Source organism: Eptatretus burgeri, chromosome 14 (genome assembly GCF_056783735.1).
Source record: "Eptatretus burgeri isolate ZD-2024b chromosome 14, Ebu_testis_v1, whole genome shotgun sequence".
Classification (NCBI taxonomy): domain Eukaryota; kingdom Metazoa; phylum Chordata; class Myxini; order Myxiniformes; family Myxinidae; genus Eptatretus; species Eptatretus burgeri.
In genome coordinates, this window is record NC_140974.1 from 1580064 (window position 1) to 1592563 (window position 12500).

The 12500-nt window shown below is 41.1% G+C and overlaps 1 protein-coding gene across 2 annotated transcripts in view; it reads right to left on the bottom strand.

The window, feature by feature from the left end:
* The window catches only part of NUP188 (nucleoporin 188), a 117637-nt gene that overhangs the window by 102993 nt on the left and 2144 nt on the right, over nt 1-12500 (bottom strand). For both annotated transcript variants that reach the window (XM_085855651.1, XM_085855650.1), the window contains exons 2-5: nt 8340-8394; nt 8151-8224; nt 7953-8037; nt 7048-7128 (exon numbers count right to left, since the gene is read on the bottom strand). In XM_085855651.1, the coding sequence (XP_085711777.1) occupies nt 7048-7128; nt 7953-8037; nt 8151-8224; nt 8340-8394 (295 nt within the window). The remainder of the gene's footprint in view (nt 1-7047; nt 7129-7952; nt 8038-8150; nt 8225-8339; nt 8395-12500) is intronic.

Consider the following 12500-nt stretch of genomic DNA (forward strand, 5'->3'; position numbering starts at 1 on the left):
CACCACACAATGCCTGAACCAGCAGAACCGAAGGTCAACATTTTTTTGAAATATCAAGCTATATTTTTGGCCCCATCTCTCAATGGTGAAGATTCACTTCAAAAGTTAAAAAAATTCTCGTACCCGGATCTAGATTCGGATCGTCACCAAAATCAAATCAATTTGTCCTCGTCACATACCCAACCTGTCCACCAAGTTCAGTCCGAATCCGTCCACAACTTTTTGAGATATCATGCAATATCATTTTCGCCCCATCTCTCAATGGTGAAGAATCACTTGAAATTAAATAATTCTCGTGTCCAAATCTGGATTCGGATCTTCACCAAAATCGAATCAATTCTTCCCCGTGGCACTCCCAATCTATGCACCAAGTTTCGTGGGAATCCATCAATAACCTTTTGAGACATTGTGCTATATATTGCTTTTGGCCCTATCTCTCAATGGTGAAGTATCACTTAAAAACTTCAGATCCAGATATGTATCTTCAGCAGAATTAAGCGTTGCTGTCCTTGGCCGGTCACCTTCACACAGAAAAAAATTCAGAATGATTGCTTGAAAACTGTGGCCAAAAATCGTGTGAGACAGACAAAACAGACAGACAAACACAGACAGACTCACGCTGCAGACCAACATACTTGGCAAAAAAAATTTTCGCCAAGCAATAACATCTGACCAATATACTTGAAAAATCTTCAATTTAGCAAATAACATACAAAAAAACCTATGACACCCGCAGGATGACCCGTATCTTGCCAAAAGGTGACCACGTGTGACTTCTTTAAGGTCACACTGAGGTGAACAGAGCTGCTATCCACCAGGAGCGACTCCTTGAGGAATATCTGCCTACGAGAGATTCCGATGAGAATCGTTCTACAGAGTAACCATGAAAAATATGCGTTTTCCTCATAACGTCACCAAATGACATCATAATGTCTCAAGCTTGACATATCTAGAAAGCACTCATCGAGGTGTTCAATTTGAGGTACTACACGATATGGTTCCTAAAACTTGAAAATTTGACCTTGGGGTCAAATATGTTTGACCTCAGGCGCTAACCATGAAGGTCAAGGCCAATCGCCACCAAAAATTAATCAGCTGAGCGCCAGACCATGAACTATATTCCCATGAAGTTTGAAGACGATCCGATCAAAATTACTCAAAAATTAAGGGTTTCGTCGACTCCCCCGATTTGCGACAAAGTGACCTTGACCTTTGACCTTGACCTTCAAAATTTCATGCGCTGAAAGGGACCTCTATAGGCCTCTGATATGCGAAGTTACAAAAATTTCCAATGATAACTGTGCTCTGCAGAGTGATTTATACGTGATTACAGACAAACAAACAAACAAAAAAACATATGAAGGTCAAGGCCAATCGCCACCAAAAATTAGTCAGCTGAGCGCCAGACCATGAACTATATTCCAATGAAGTTTGAAGACGATCCGATCAAAATTACTCAAAAAATAAGGGTTTCGTCGACTTCCTTGATTTGCGCCAAAGTGACCTTGACCTTTGACCTTGACCTTCAAAATTTTTATGCGCTGAAAGGGACCTCTATAGGCCTCTGATATGCGAAGTTACAAAAATTTCCGATGATAACTGTGCTCTGCAGAATTTTTTATACGTGATTATAGACAAACAAACAAACAAAAAAAAACATACAAGCTGATTAACATATCTTGCAAAAACTTCATTTTGGCAAGATAAAAAGATATGATGCAGACATAGCACGATACTTGGGAAATCCATAAAACAAATTTGACTTTGCAAATAACTGGTGGTTCAATTCAAGGACCAAATATGCAAATCCTCTTCAAATTTCAAGTCAATCGGATGAAAATTGAAAATTGTAGAAATTCGGTCTATGTTGACCTTTGGCCTATGTTAATCTCTTGACGTCAAAAACAATAGGCTTCTTCCTTATGACAAACTCAGATGTGGTGAAGTTTCGGGAAGATCGGTTTAAAATTATGACCTCTCGGCGACAAACATAAAAATAAACAGACAAACAAAATAATGGCCAAGACCAACCAATCAATATACAGTCCTTGAAATATCTTCGATTTTCATAAATAAACAGACAACCAAACAATCGACCTAACGTGGCTCTTCGGGTCCTCACCGAACACAGACGAGAGTTTCGGCAGGGGCTGCTTGCAGCCGATGTTGATCTCTGCAAAGCGTAAAAATTCAGTGAATCGGGATGCCCTCTGGAGGATTCTTGGTCTTCGTCGGGTGCCACCGAAACTGATCGATCTGATGTCTGAACTCTACTTTGGTACTGAGAGTGTTGTGAGATGTGGTGGTACCATCTCTGACTTATTTCCAGTTATTACTGGAGTTTGTCAGGGGAGTGTACTGGTCCCCACACATTTCAGGGCTTGTTTGGACTGGATTCTGGGGAGGATGTCAGAGAGATCAAGCTGCAGTGCATCGCTTGGGAATGTCACAATCTCTGACCTTGATTTCGCAGATGATGCAGTCATCTTTGTGGAGACTCTGGATATCCCTTTGGGGGCCCACAAGGTGCTGAATGAGAGTCGGAGACGCTGGGACTATGGGTTTCCTGGGTCAAAAGAAAGATACAGGTGTTCAATGACTTCTTGGATGCTGCTGTCCTGTCTGTGCCTGTTTGTGGTGAGGATGTTGAGGTCGTGGAGAGATTCACTTACCTTGACAGTGATATTCATGTGTCTGCTGGCTGTGAGTGAGAGGTCAACAGACGTTTGGGTCAGGCCTGGGGAGTCATGGATTCACTGGATCATGGGGTGTGGTGCTGCCGGTACCTGTGCGGGAAGAGAAAAGTCCGAGTCTTCAGGTCCTTGGTGCTTCATGTCTTGCTCTATGGATGTGAGACTTGGACTCTGACTAGGGATCTGAGACGGAGACTTAATTGTTGAGGTACCACGTCTCTTCGGAGAATCCTTGGCTATCACTGGTCGGACTTTGTGTCCAACGAGCTGTTGCTGAGAGAGACTCAAATGAGACTTGCTACCTGCATAGTCCATGAGTGTCAGCTGCGGCTATATGGACATGTGGCTCGTTTTCCTGACGCCGATCCTGCTCACCAGATTCTCTCAGCGAGGGAACCTCGAAAGTGGAGCCCAAAGGGCCAGCCACGTGCCTCGTGATTGCAGCAGATTGATCAACATCAAGGAGATGGGGATGGGCCAGGCATCTGCCTGGGGGATGGCCACATGGAGGTCCCTGCAGTCCTGGCGGAAAGTGGACGCAGCAATGTGCTGCTCCAGCACATGCTTCCATACCTGACCTGACAACAGAAGGTCAACATCGGCCAAATTTCTAGAATCCTCAATTTTAATCCAATTAACTTGAAATTTGAAGAGCATTTGCATATGAGGTCACTGAATTCAACCTCTTATTATTTTGTACGGTCAATATTGGCCAAAAGGTCAACATGGGCCAAATTTCTAAAGTTGTTTCTAAAATTGTCACTTTTCATTCCATTGACTTGAAATTAGAAGAGCATTTCCATGTGAGGTCACCAAATTCAACCACCTATTATTTTGACGTCATCATAGGGCAAAATATCAACATGGTCCGACTTTCTAAAATTGTCAATTTTCATCCGATTGACGTGAAATTAGAAGAGCATTTGCATATCCGATCACTAAATTCAACCACCTATTATTGTTGAGGTTAACACAGGTCAAAAGGTCAACATAGGCCCCATATCTCTAAAATTGTCAATTTCCATCCGACTGACTTGAAATTTGTAGAGGATTTGAATATCAGGTCACTGAATTCAACCACCAATTATTTTTGAGATCAACACAGGCCAAAAGTTGTAAAACTGTCAATTTTCATCCGATTGACTTGAAATTTGAAGAGCATTTGCACATGAGGTCACTGAATTCAACCATTATTTTTGAGGTGAATTTAGGCCAAAATGTCAACATGGGCCAAATCTAAATTTTCAACTTCCATCCGATTGAATTGAAATTTGAAAAAGATTTGCCGATCTTATCAACGAATTCAACCAGCGACTATTTTTTGAGGTCAACATAGGCCAAAATTGGTAAAATCCTCAATTTTCATCTGATTGTCTTTTCATTTGTTTGTCCGCACAGAACTTTAGTGTTTTTCTTTGCAACTGCTTGTCGGATTGAGACAAAATTTGCATCACAGGAGCAACTACTCATGTAGAGTGTTTTAATGACAATTATGATGTCATAAGTCATGTCGTGTGGCAGCCATGTTGGAAAAACGGAACAACTTTGGACTACTGCATCTCTGGAATCGCAACGAGGAAAAAAAAAATTGAAACTTGATACATGGCAAGTACTCCTAATGGGGAATGAGTGTGATTTTTTATAACCTTATATATAGGTGCCTTCATTATGACATCATAATTGCATGTGTAGAAATGATCTGTCCAGTATGAAAATTTTTGATTGTCATCTCGGGATAAAATGGTCCACAGAAAATTTTTTTAATGATGTCATCGGTCACGTGATTCAGCAGCCATATTGTTTATTTTTTTTTTTTTTTAAAACCTTCAAAAATCATCTGTGAAGTGACTGAACAGATCGAGGTGAAACTTTACATGTATGACCGCCTATCCATCAAGAACAAAAGGTTCACACAGATGACGTCATAGGACACATGCTTTGGCAGCCATATTGGATCTACCCAAAAACCTGTAAAAAGAAAATCTTCTCCAGAACGGCTGGACAGATCGAGGGGAAACCACAAAAAACTTTCCCGAGCCTTGGGGATACCAGGGTATTCACAAATATTTGATAAGTCACATTGTTTGGCAGCCATATTAGATCAAGCGAAAATCTTAAAGAAATTCTCTCTCTTGAACTGCTTAATCAATCGACATGAAACTTCACAATTATGATCTAGTAGTGATGGGGAATATAAGTTTTAACTTTCTACCTGATCGGACGCATGGCCTGGCATCCACAATTATTAAAATATTTTGATCTGGATCATTTTTGTTGTTTTTTTTTTATAATAAGGTTCACTTGGCTGTGCCTGGATGGGTTTGAGGGTAGAGGAGCAGCAGCTGAAACACAAATCCTATCCAGGTTCCTCCTGATGACTTCATCTTTGCTTTTTACTTGTCTGGGTTCCTTCTGATGATTCCAATGCAGGACTGTATCGATTTGGTCTTCCATTTGATTTGAATTGAATTTATTTTTATCACACTCTAAATTTCATTGAATAATAAACATCACGGGTCAGGGTCAAGTGTCCAATCAAAGCGGGGTTGCATCGAAGCGTGAAGTCTTGGTACCCGGTCATCCCTGGCAGCAGTTATAAAGAGGCAGTTCTAGTTATGTATATTATTGATTACATAATACACTAAGACACAAACACCGTAACCGTACACCGCACAAAAGTACAAAAGCACCACACAAAACAAGTCCTGGCGAGGTTCTGCAATTTCTGATTGCTCTTTTTCTTGTTTGTGAATTTGTTTGGTCTGACAACTTGTATGTTTTGCCTTTGAACTTGACATATATTAAAGAGTTCATAATTGTAATTAAACGTCATTACCTCCGCTACCGAAGGTGGACAGAAGTTACGTTTTCACTACCGACTGTCTGTCTGTGAACAGGATATCTCAAAAAGTTGTGGATGGATTTGGACTAAATTTGGACAGGTTGGGTGAGTGACAGGGAAGAATTGATTAGATTTTGAAGAATATCCAGATCCAGACACTGGAATTTTTCAGTGATTCTTCAACATTGAGAGGTCGGGCCAAAATGATATACAACATGATATCTCAAAAAGTTGTGCACAGATTCGGACGAAACTTGATGGACAGGTTGGGTGCGTGATAGGGACAAACTGATTTGATTTTGTTGAAGATCCAAATACAAATCCGGTTACGAGAGCTTTATAATTCTTTTAAGTGATTCTTTACCATTGAGGGATGGAGCCAGAAATAATACATACCACGATATCTCAAAAAGTTGTGCATGAGTTATGACAAAACTTGGGGGATGAGTTGGTCAGGTGACGAGAACAAGCCGATTTGATTTTGGTTTAGGTATGGATCCAGATCCGGCCTATCAGTGAAATACCAAACGTAAACTGTTCAGCCTGGCATGCGCTCCACCGAATGCCGTTCTCTACTTACCTCCACCACCGAAGGTGGACGTTGGTTATGCTTTCACCCCTGTCTGTCTGTTTGTGAATAAAATATCTCAAAAAGTTGTGGACGGATTTGGACGAAACTAGGTGGGTGAGTTGGTGAGGTGACAAGAACAAGCTCATTAAATTTTAGTTCAGGTCCGAATCCAGATCCGGCCTACCAGTGGGATACAAAACGTAAACAAATCAGCCTGGCAGAAGTATGCACTCCACTGAGTGCCCTTCTAGTTGCTTTTGTTGTCAGTCAATAACTTAGCCATCCGACCATTACTCCTGATGATATTACTCTTTCGCTAGTTTTGGTGTACTACCGATAACTTAAACTGTTTAGTTGGCCTACGGGCTGAATTGGTGAAGGCTTCCGATCGGACAAATTGACGTTGGGGACTCGTCATAATAATAAAAGGAGATGGACGATCGGGAAAAGGTAAGTTAAGGATTATTGTCGACTACATTTGGATTGGGCTTTCAAGTAAATCGTATAACCGGAGCACTTCCACACAGGAACTTTTTATCTTTGTCAAAGTTGCTGGTCTAATGTGAAAACTTGGTGGGTAAAAGGACCGGTGACCGGCACTGAAATACATCCGTGATAACCGTGAAAACATATTTGCAAGGATTCTCAGTTTTCTGCTCAAGGATTTTGTACAACAAGGCCACTTGGGTAACTATTTTCTGCGATTTTGTTTTCATCTTTCATAATATACCGGAGCACAACATCATCCCAGAGCTTCAGCCATAATCACTCATCTGCTTGCCTTTACTTTGCTCGTTAGCATTAAAATTTTTTCAATTCACAGCACAACTGCTGAAGGATTCAATCAATAACACAATGGTGGTGCACAGCATTCAAATTTAAAGTTCATGTGCATATGGAATTGATCAATACATTAGAGGTGTTATCAACACAAACCTTACCTCAATTTCACCACGTGCTCCCTGGTGAGCATCCTGCAGGTAGGTTAGCAACAGCTCATGGCTTTGCACTTCATCAAGGTGCTGCGTTAAAGTACAAAGCAAGGGAAAGGTCAAACGTGACAAGGTAAAGATGTTTGATATTTAATCAGATAAAACTTAATGGCTCATGCGTAACACTTCAATTGGCCGTCTAATTCAATGACACCGAGCTGAATGAACTCTTCGTCCGGTGCAGAGCCAGGAATTCATGGCATCGTGGTCCATGAGGAAGAAAGATCAAAAATTCTGTCCAATGAGCTCTGTGGAGTCCGTGTTGCCATTCACAACCATCCACTTACTGTTGTGTTACAAACTAGCGTTTTCATAAACTACACTACTTCTCGCCAACTGGGCAGATATCTACTCACTATAGTTTAAAGAAACACAAATAGGGGCAATACCCCTGGGTGTTCACCTGGTGGCGGCTGGAGAAGAAAACCAGGGAACCACCGGTAGGTGTGGATGACCCACAAGATATTTAACGGAGAAGAAAATGAATACCTCCGGATTTTTTTTTTTAATGCAGTGAACAAACTTTGCTTCATCGTGGGTGATGAAGGTTGTAATCAAGTTTGATCGGAATTACATGTGTAGTTTCTCAGAAGAAAGAAAATACCTATTTTGGGGGACAACCCCACGTATAACCCCTTCGGGCCCGATATTTTTTTTAATGCAGTGAACAAACTTTGGTGCATACATGGTGATGAAGGCTGTGGTGAATTTTCATGTATAGTTTCAGATAAAAAGTCGCAAGCGTTTCTGGACCGACGGGACTGATGGGCGGATGACGCGTCATCCCATAAGCTACCCAGAATTACATTCCAGATGAGCTAACTCGTGTTTTCATAAACTATCCCACTTCTCACCAACTGGGCAGAGATTTTCAAACTGAAATCCTTCTCTGGGGTAGGTACACCAGTCAGCGCAGCTAGCGTTTCAGCAGCCGCCAAGCTGAAAATAACAAAAAGCACAACTACACACAGGAAACATAACTCAAGATGGCAAGAATATAAATAAAGGGACAACACGGTCTTGATTACAGTCTGGTAGCATGCACAACACACCTGGGAGACTTGTAAAAACCAAGTCCTGAACATAGGAGCTCAAACCTCTTTTCCAGCTCTTGCTGAATGCATGCCTAAAAGGGTTTGGAGAAGAAACAAAAACAAAATTGTGTGAAATGCAATTTCGAGAAAATATCAACAGAGAGGCAAAGGCAAGCAAATAAGATATTGGGGCGGACATGATCTTACCGATTCTCTGATCGCTGTTCTCCCGAGAGTGATATCCCACAGTTTCCGACAACTCCTGAGGAAGGGGTTTAAGGAGGTAACAACTTATTCGCCTTCAGCTCTTCTTGCACGCTTTTTCATTTACTAATTCTGTATTTCCACCCAAGTCTGTCTGACTGACATTAGCAGTGTCCATTTCAATGTTAATCCCTTTACCACGTGACAAAACCTCAATGCTAGTCTACTCTCCCAGTGCTATTCCCATGACGGAATAGCACAGGGAGAGTGGTTCGTGATGAACGTGAGATGGTAGGCTTATTAAACAGGTATTTGTCTTCAACTTTTACACAAGAATAGTCAGGAGAATTGCCAATAGCTGAGAGTATCTATCAAGGAGGTGAGAAAGGGCTTTTACAGAAGATCCAGGTTGGAGTGGAGGAAGTAAAGGAACAGCTTGGTCATCTAAGAGTAGATAAGGCTCCGGGGTCCAGATAATATGAACCCAAGAATATTGATGGAGGTGGCTGAATAGGTAAGCGAGATGTTAACGGATATTTTCAATAGTTCACTGGAGTCAGGACAGGTACCGGAGGATTGGAGAGTAGCAAATGTAACACCATTATTTAAGAAAGGATCCAGAGAAGAATTGGGAAACTATCGACCTGTTAGTTTGATTTCAGTTGTGGGGAAGATGTTGGAGACATTAATTAGGGACCAGATGAGGAACCATTTAAACATATACAAACTAATTAAAGGTAGTCAGCATGGGTTTACCAAAGGTAGTTCCTGTTTAACAAATATTTTAGAGTTTTATGAAGCAGTGTCTGATTGGGTGGATGAGGGAAAGGCAGTGGACAAGGTATATCTAGACTTTAAGGGTCATTCCATGTCAAATCATCAAAGAATCTGCCGTCATCTCTCAGATTTTTGTAAAACTTTGGGAACCAATTGGGACCCATGAAAAACGGTAAGAACTCAAATATTTTTGCTAACAGCCTCTTAATTAGTGAGATACAGACTAACGAACTTTGGACTAATTAGCACGACGTCGCGAATTCAAATGGCCATATGTCTAAAAGTATAACACCTAGAGAGCTGGTTTTGGTGTCATTTAAAAGGTATTTTCATGCCCTATGAATTTGTCTGGGCAACATTTTCCTACCTCCAACCACAAAAAAGTTATCACAAAATATAAACTTCAATCGTGAATCCCCAAAAAATGTATCCTTCAAATTTCCTCAAATTCATCCCAGAGGTACCTTATGATGTCAAGAAGCTTCCACATAAGTTTTGTGATGGGCACTCCAATAGTTTCTGAGATATGAGCAGTAATGTACATGTACGTATGGCATATAGGTTCGAAAATCAGCATTTGTAATGTATTATACAATCATTCTAACCTAGCCATGACAGGGAACACAGGGAACGACCATCAATTGCTTTGAAGTATCATATACTTTCATTTTCAACTGGGCCTGAGGGGAAGAAACAAGTGCTGCTGTTGCTGCATTGAAGAGGAAATTGAAAGCCTAAGTCAGGTTAGTGAACACTGTGTACTTGAACTCACTTATTGATTGTATAATACATTACAAATGCTGATTTTCGAACCTATATGCCATACGTACATGTACATTATTGCTCGTATCTCAGAAACTATTGGAGTGCCCATCACAAAACTTATGTGGAAGCTTCTTGACATCATAAGGTACCTCTGGGATGAATTTGAGGAAATTTGAAGGATACATTTTTTGGGGATTCACGATTGAAGTTTATATTTTGTGATAACTTTTTTGTGGTTGGAGGTAGGAAAATGTTGCCCAGACAAATTCATAGGGCATGAAAATACCTTTAAAATGACACCAAAACCATCTCTCTAGGTGTTATACTTTTAGAGATATGGCCATTTGAATTCACGACGTCGTGCTAATTAGTCCAAAGTTCGTTGGTCTGTATCTCACTAATTAAGAGGCTGTTAGCAAAAATATTTGAGTTCTTGCCGTTGTTTATGGGTCCCAATTGGTTCCCAAAGTTTTACAAAAACCTGAGAGATGACGGCAGATTCTTTGATGATTTGACATGGAATGACCCTTAAGAAGGTGTGATAAGGTACCACATCAGAGGTTGTTATCCAAGGTGAGGCCTTGTGGAGTGGCTGATCAGGTAGCTAATTGGATTGTGAACTGGCTTAGTGGTAGGAAGCAAAGAGTGGCTGTGAGTGGGAGGATGTCTTGCTGGGAGGATGTAACTAGTGGGGTACCTCAGGGATCAGTACTCAGACCATTACTATTCATTATTTACATCAATGATTTGGATAATGGGGTAAAGAGTAAGCTTTCCAAATTTACAGATGACACAAAGCTTGGAGGTGAGGTGGATATCAGAGGAGGGTGATGATAACATGCAGGAAAGTATTGATACTTGTTTAGATTGGGCAAAAGATTGGCAGATGGAATTTAACCTGAGCAAGTGTAAGGTGTTGGGGATGGGAAAGAACAATGAAAATAGAGATTACAGGATGTAAGGGGTAATTATGGAGCGTGTCGCACAGGAGAAGGATCTGGGGATGGTAACAGATATGGGAGGTAAGCAGGCAGCACAGTGCCACATAGTGATAGGTAAAGCAAATAGGGTTTAAGGTTGTATTCAGAGGGGGATCAAGTATAAATCAAAAGAGTTGGTGTTAACATTGAACAGGAATTTAGTGAGGGCCACATCAAGAATATTGCGTGCACTTTTGGTCACCACAGTTCCGGAAGGACATAGATGCCATCGAGAGGGTTCAGCGCAGGGATACGAGATTGATTCCGGGCCGAGCTAGACTCAGCTATGAGGAGTGGCTGAAGGAGACAGGGCTTTATACACTAGAAAGGAGGTGGTTACAAGGAGATATGATGGAGATGTTTAAGATAATGAAAGGGAGATATAAAATAAGTGAAGATGAATTATTCAACAGACTAGACAGCGATAGGACCAAGGGCCACAGCTTGAGTAAAGAAGAGGAGAGTTTGACGGAAGTAAGGTAGGGGACTTTTACTCAGAGAGTAGTTAACACATGGAATGGTCTCCCTGGAAAGGTAGTGGTGGCAGAAACATCAGGTAAGTTTAAATTAAAATTAGATAGGTACCTGGAAATTATGGAGATAGAGGGGTGTAGGGATATTGATAGGACTTTTAGGTAGTTTGACCATTGATGGGTGATTGTGTACATGTGTACTGAGTGCTGTTGGTGGGGGTCTCGTCAAGAGGTGGTGTGGTTGGTTTGTTTGTTTTTTACCCAAGACCATCTGCGCTCATGCCCCTCCCCTGGAAAGAAAGATAAATAAATTTAAGAAATACAAAAAAAACAACAAAACCAAAAAAACTAGAAGGGCACTCGGTAGAGCGCATACAGCCGCCACGCAATGCTTGATCCACGAGAACATATCGGGCCCAATACATTTTCGAAATATCGTGCTATATATCGTTTTTCACACAATCTCTGAATAGTGAAGAATCACTTTCACAATTAAATAACCTTATATCCGGATTCGGATCTTCACCAAAATCTAATCAGTTCGTCCTTGTCACACACACAACCAGGACAAAAAATTTCATCCGGATCCATCCACTTTCTGAGATATCCTGTACACAGACAGAATGGTGTGAAAACATAACCTCCTTCACCTACGGTGGTGGAGGTAATAACACAAAAAAAAATTGAAAAAAAAAAAAACCAAATATATATATATATTGCAGATTTTTTGTTTTGATCTCATGTTCATAAATTGGTGCAGTGTTGATGTGGCGCAGGCTTGACAGGCCAAATATCCTCCCCTGCGTCTAATTTCCTTGGGTGTATCCTTGTGTAGTCCCTTTACCACGTGACAAAACATCAATGTCAGTCCCTTCACCACGTGACAAAACATCAATGTCAGTCCCTTCACCACGTGACAAAACATCAATGTCAGTCCCTTTACCACGTGACAAAACATCAATGTCAGTCCCTTCACCACGTGACAAAACATCAATGTCAGTCCCTTCACCACGTGACAAAACATCAATGTCAGTCCCTTCACCACGTGACAAAACATCAATGTCAGTCCCTTCACCACGTGACAAAACATCAATGTCAGTCCCTTTACCACGTGACAAAACATCAATGTCAGACCCTTTACCACGTGACAAAACATCAATGTCAGTCCC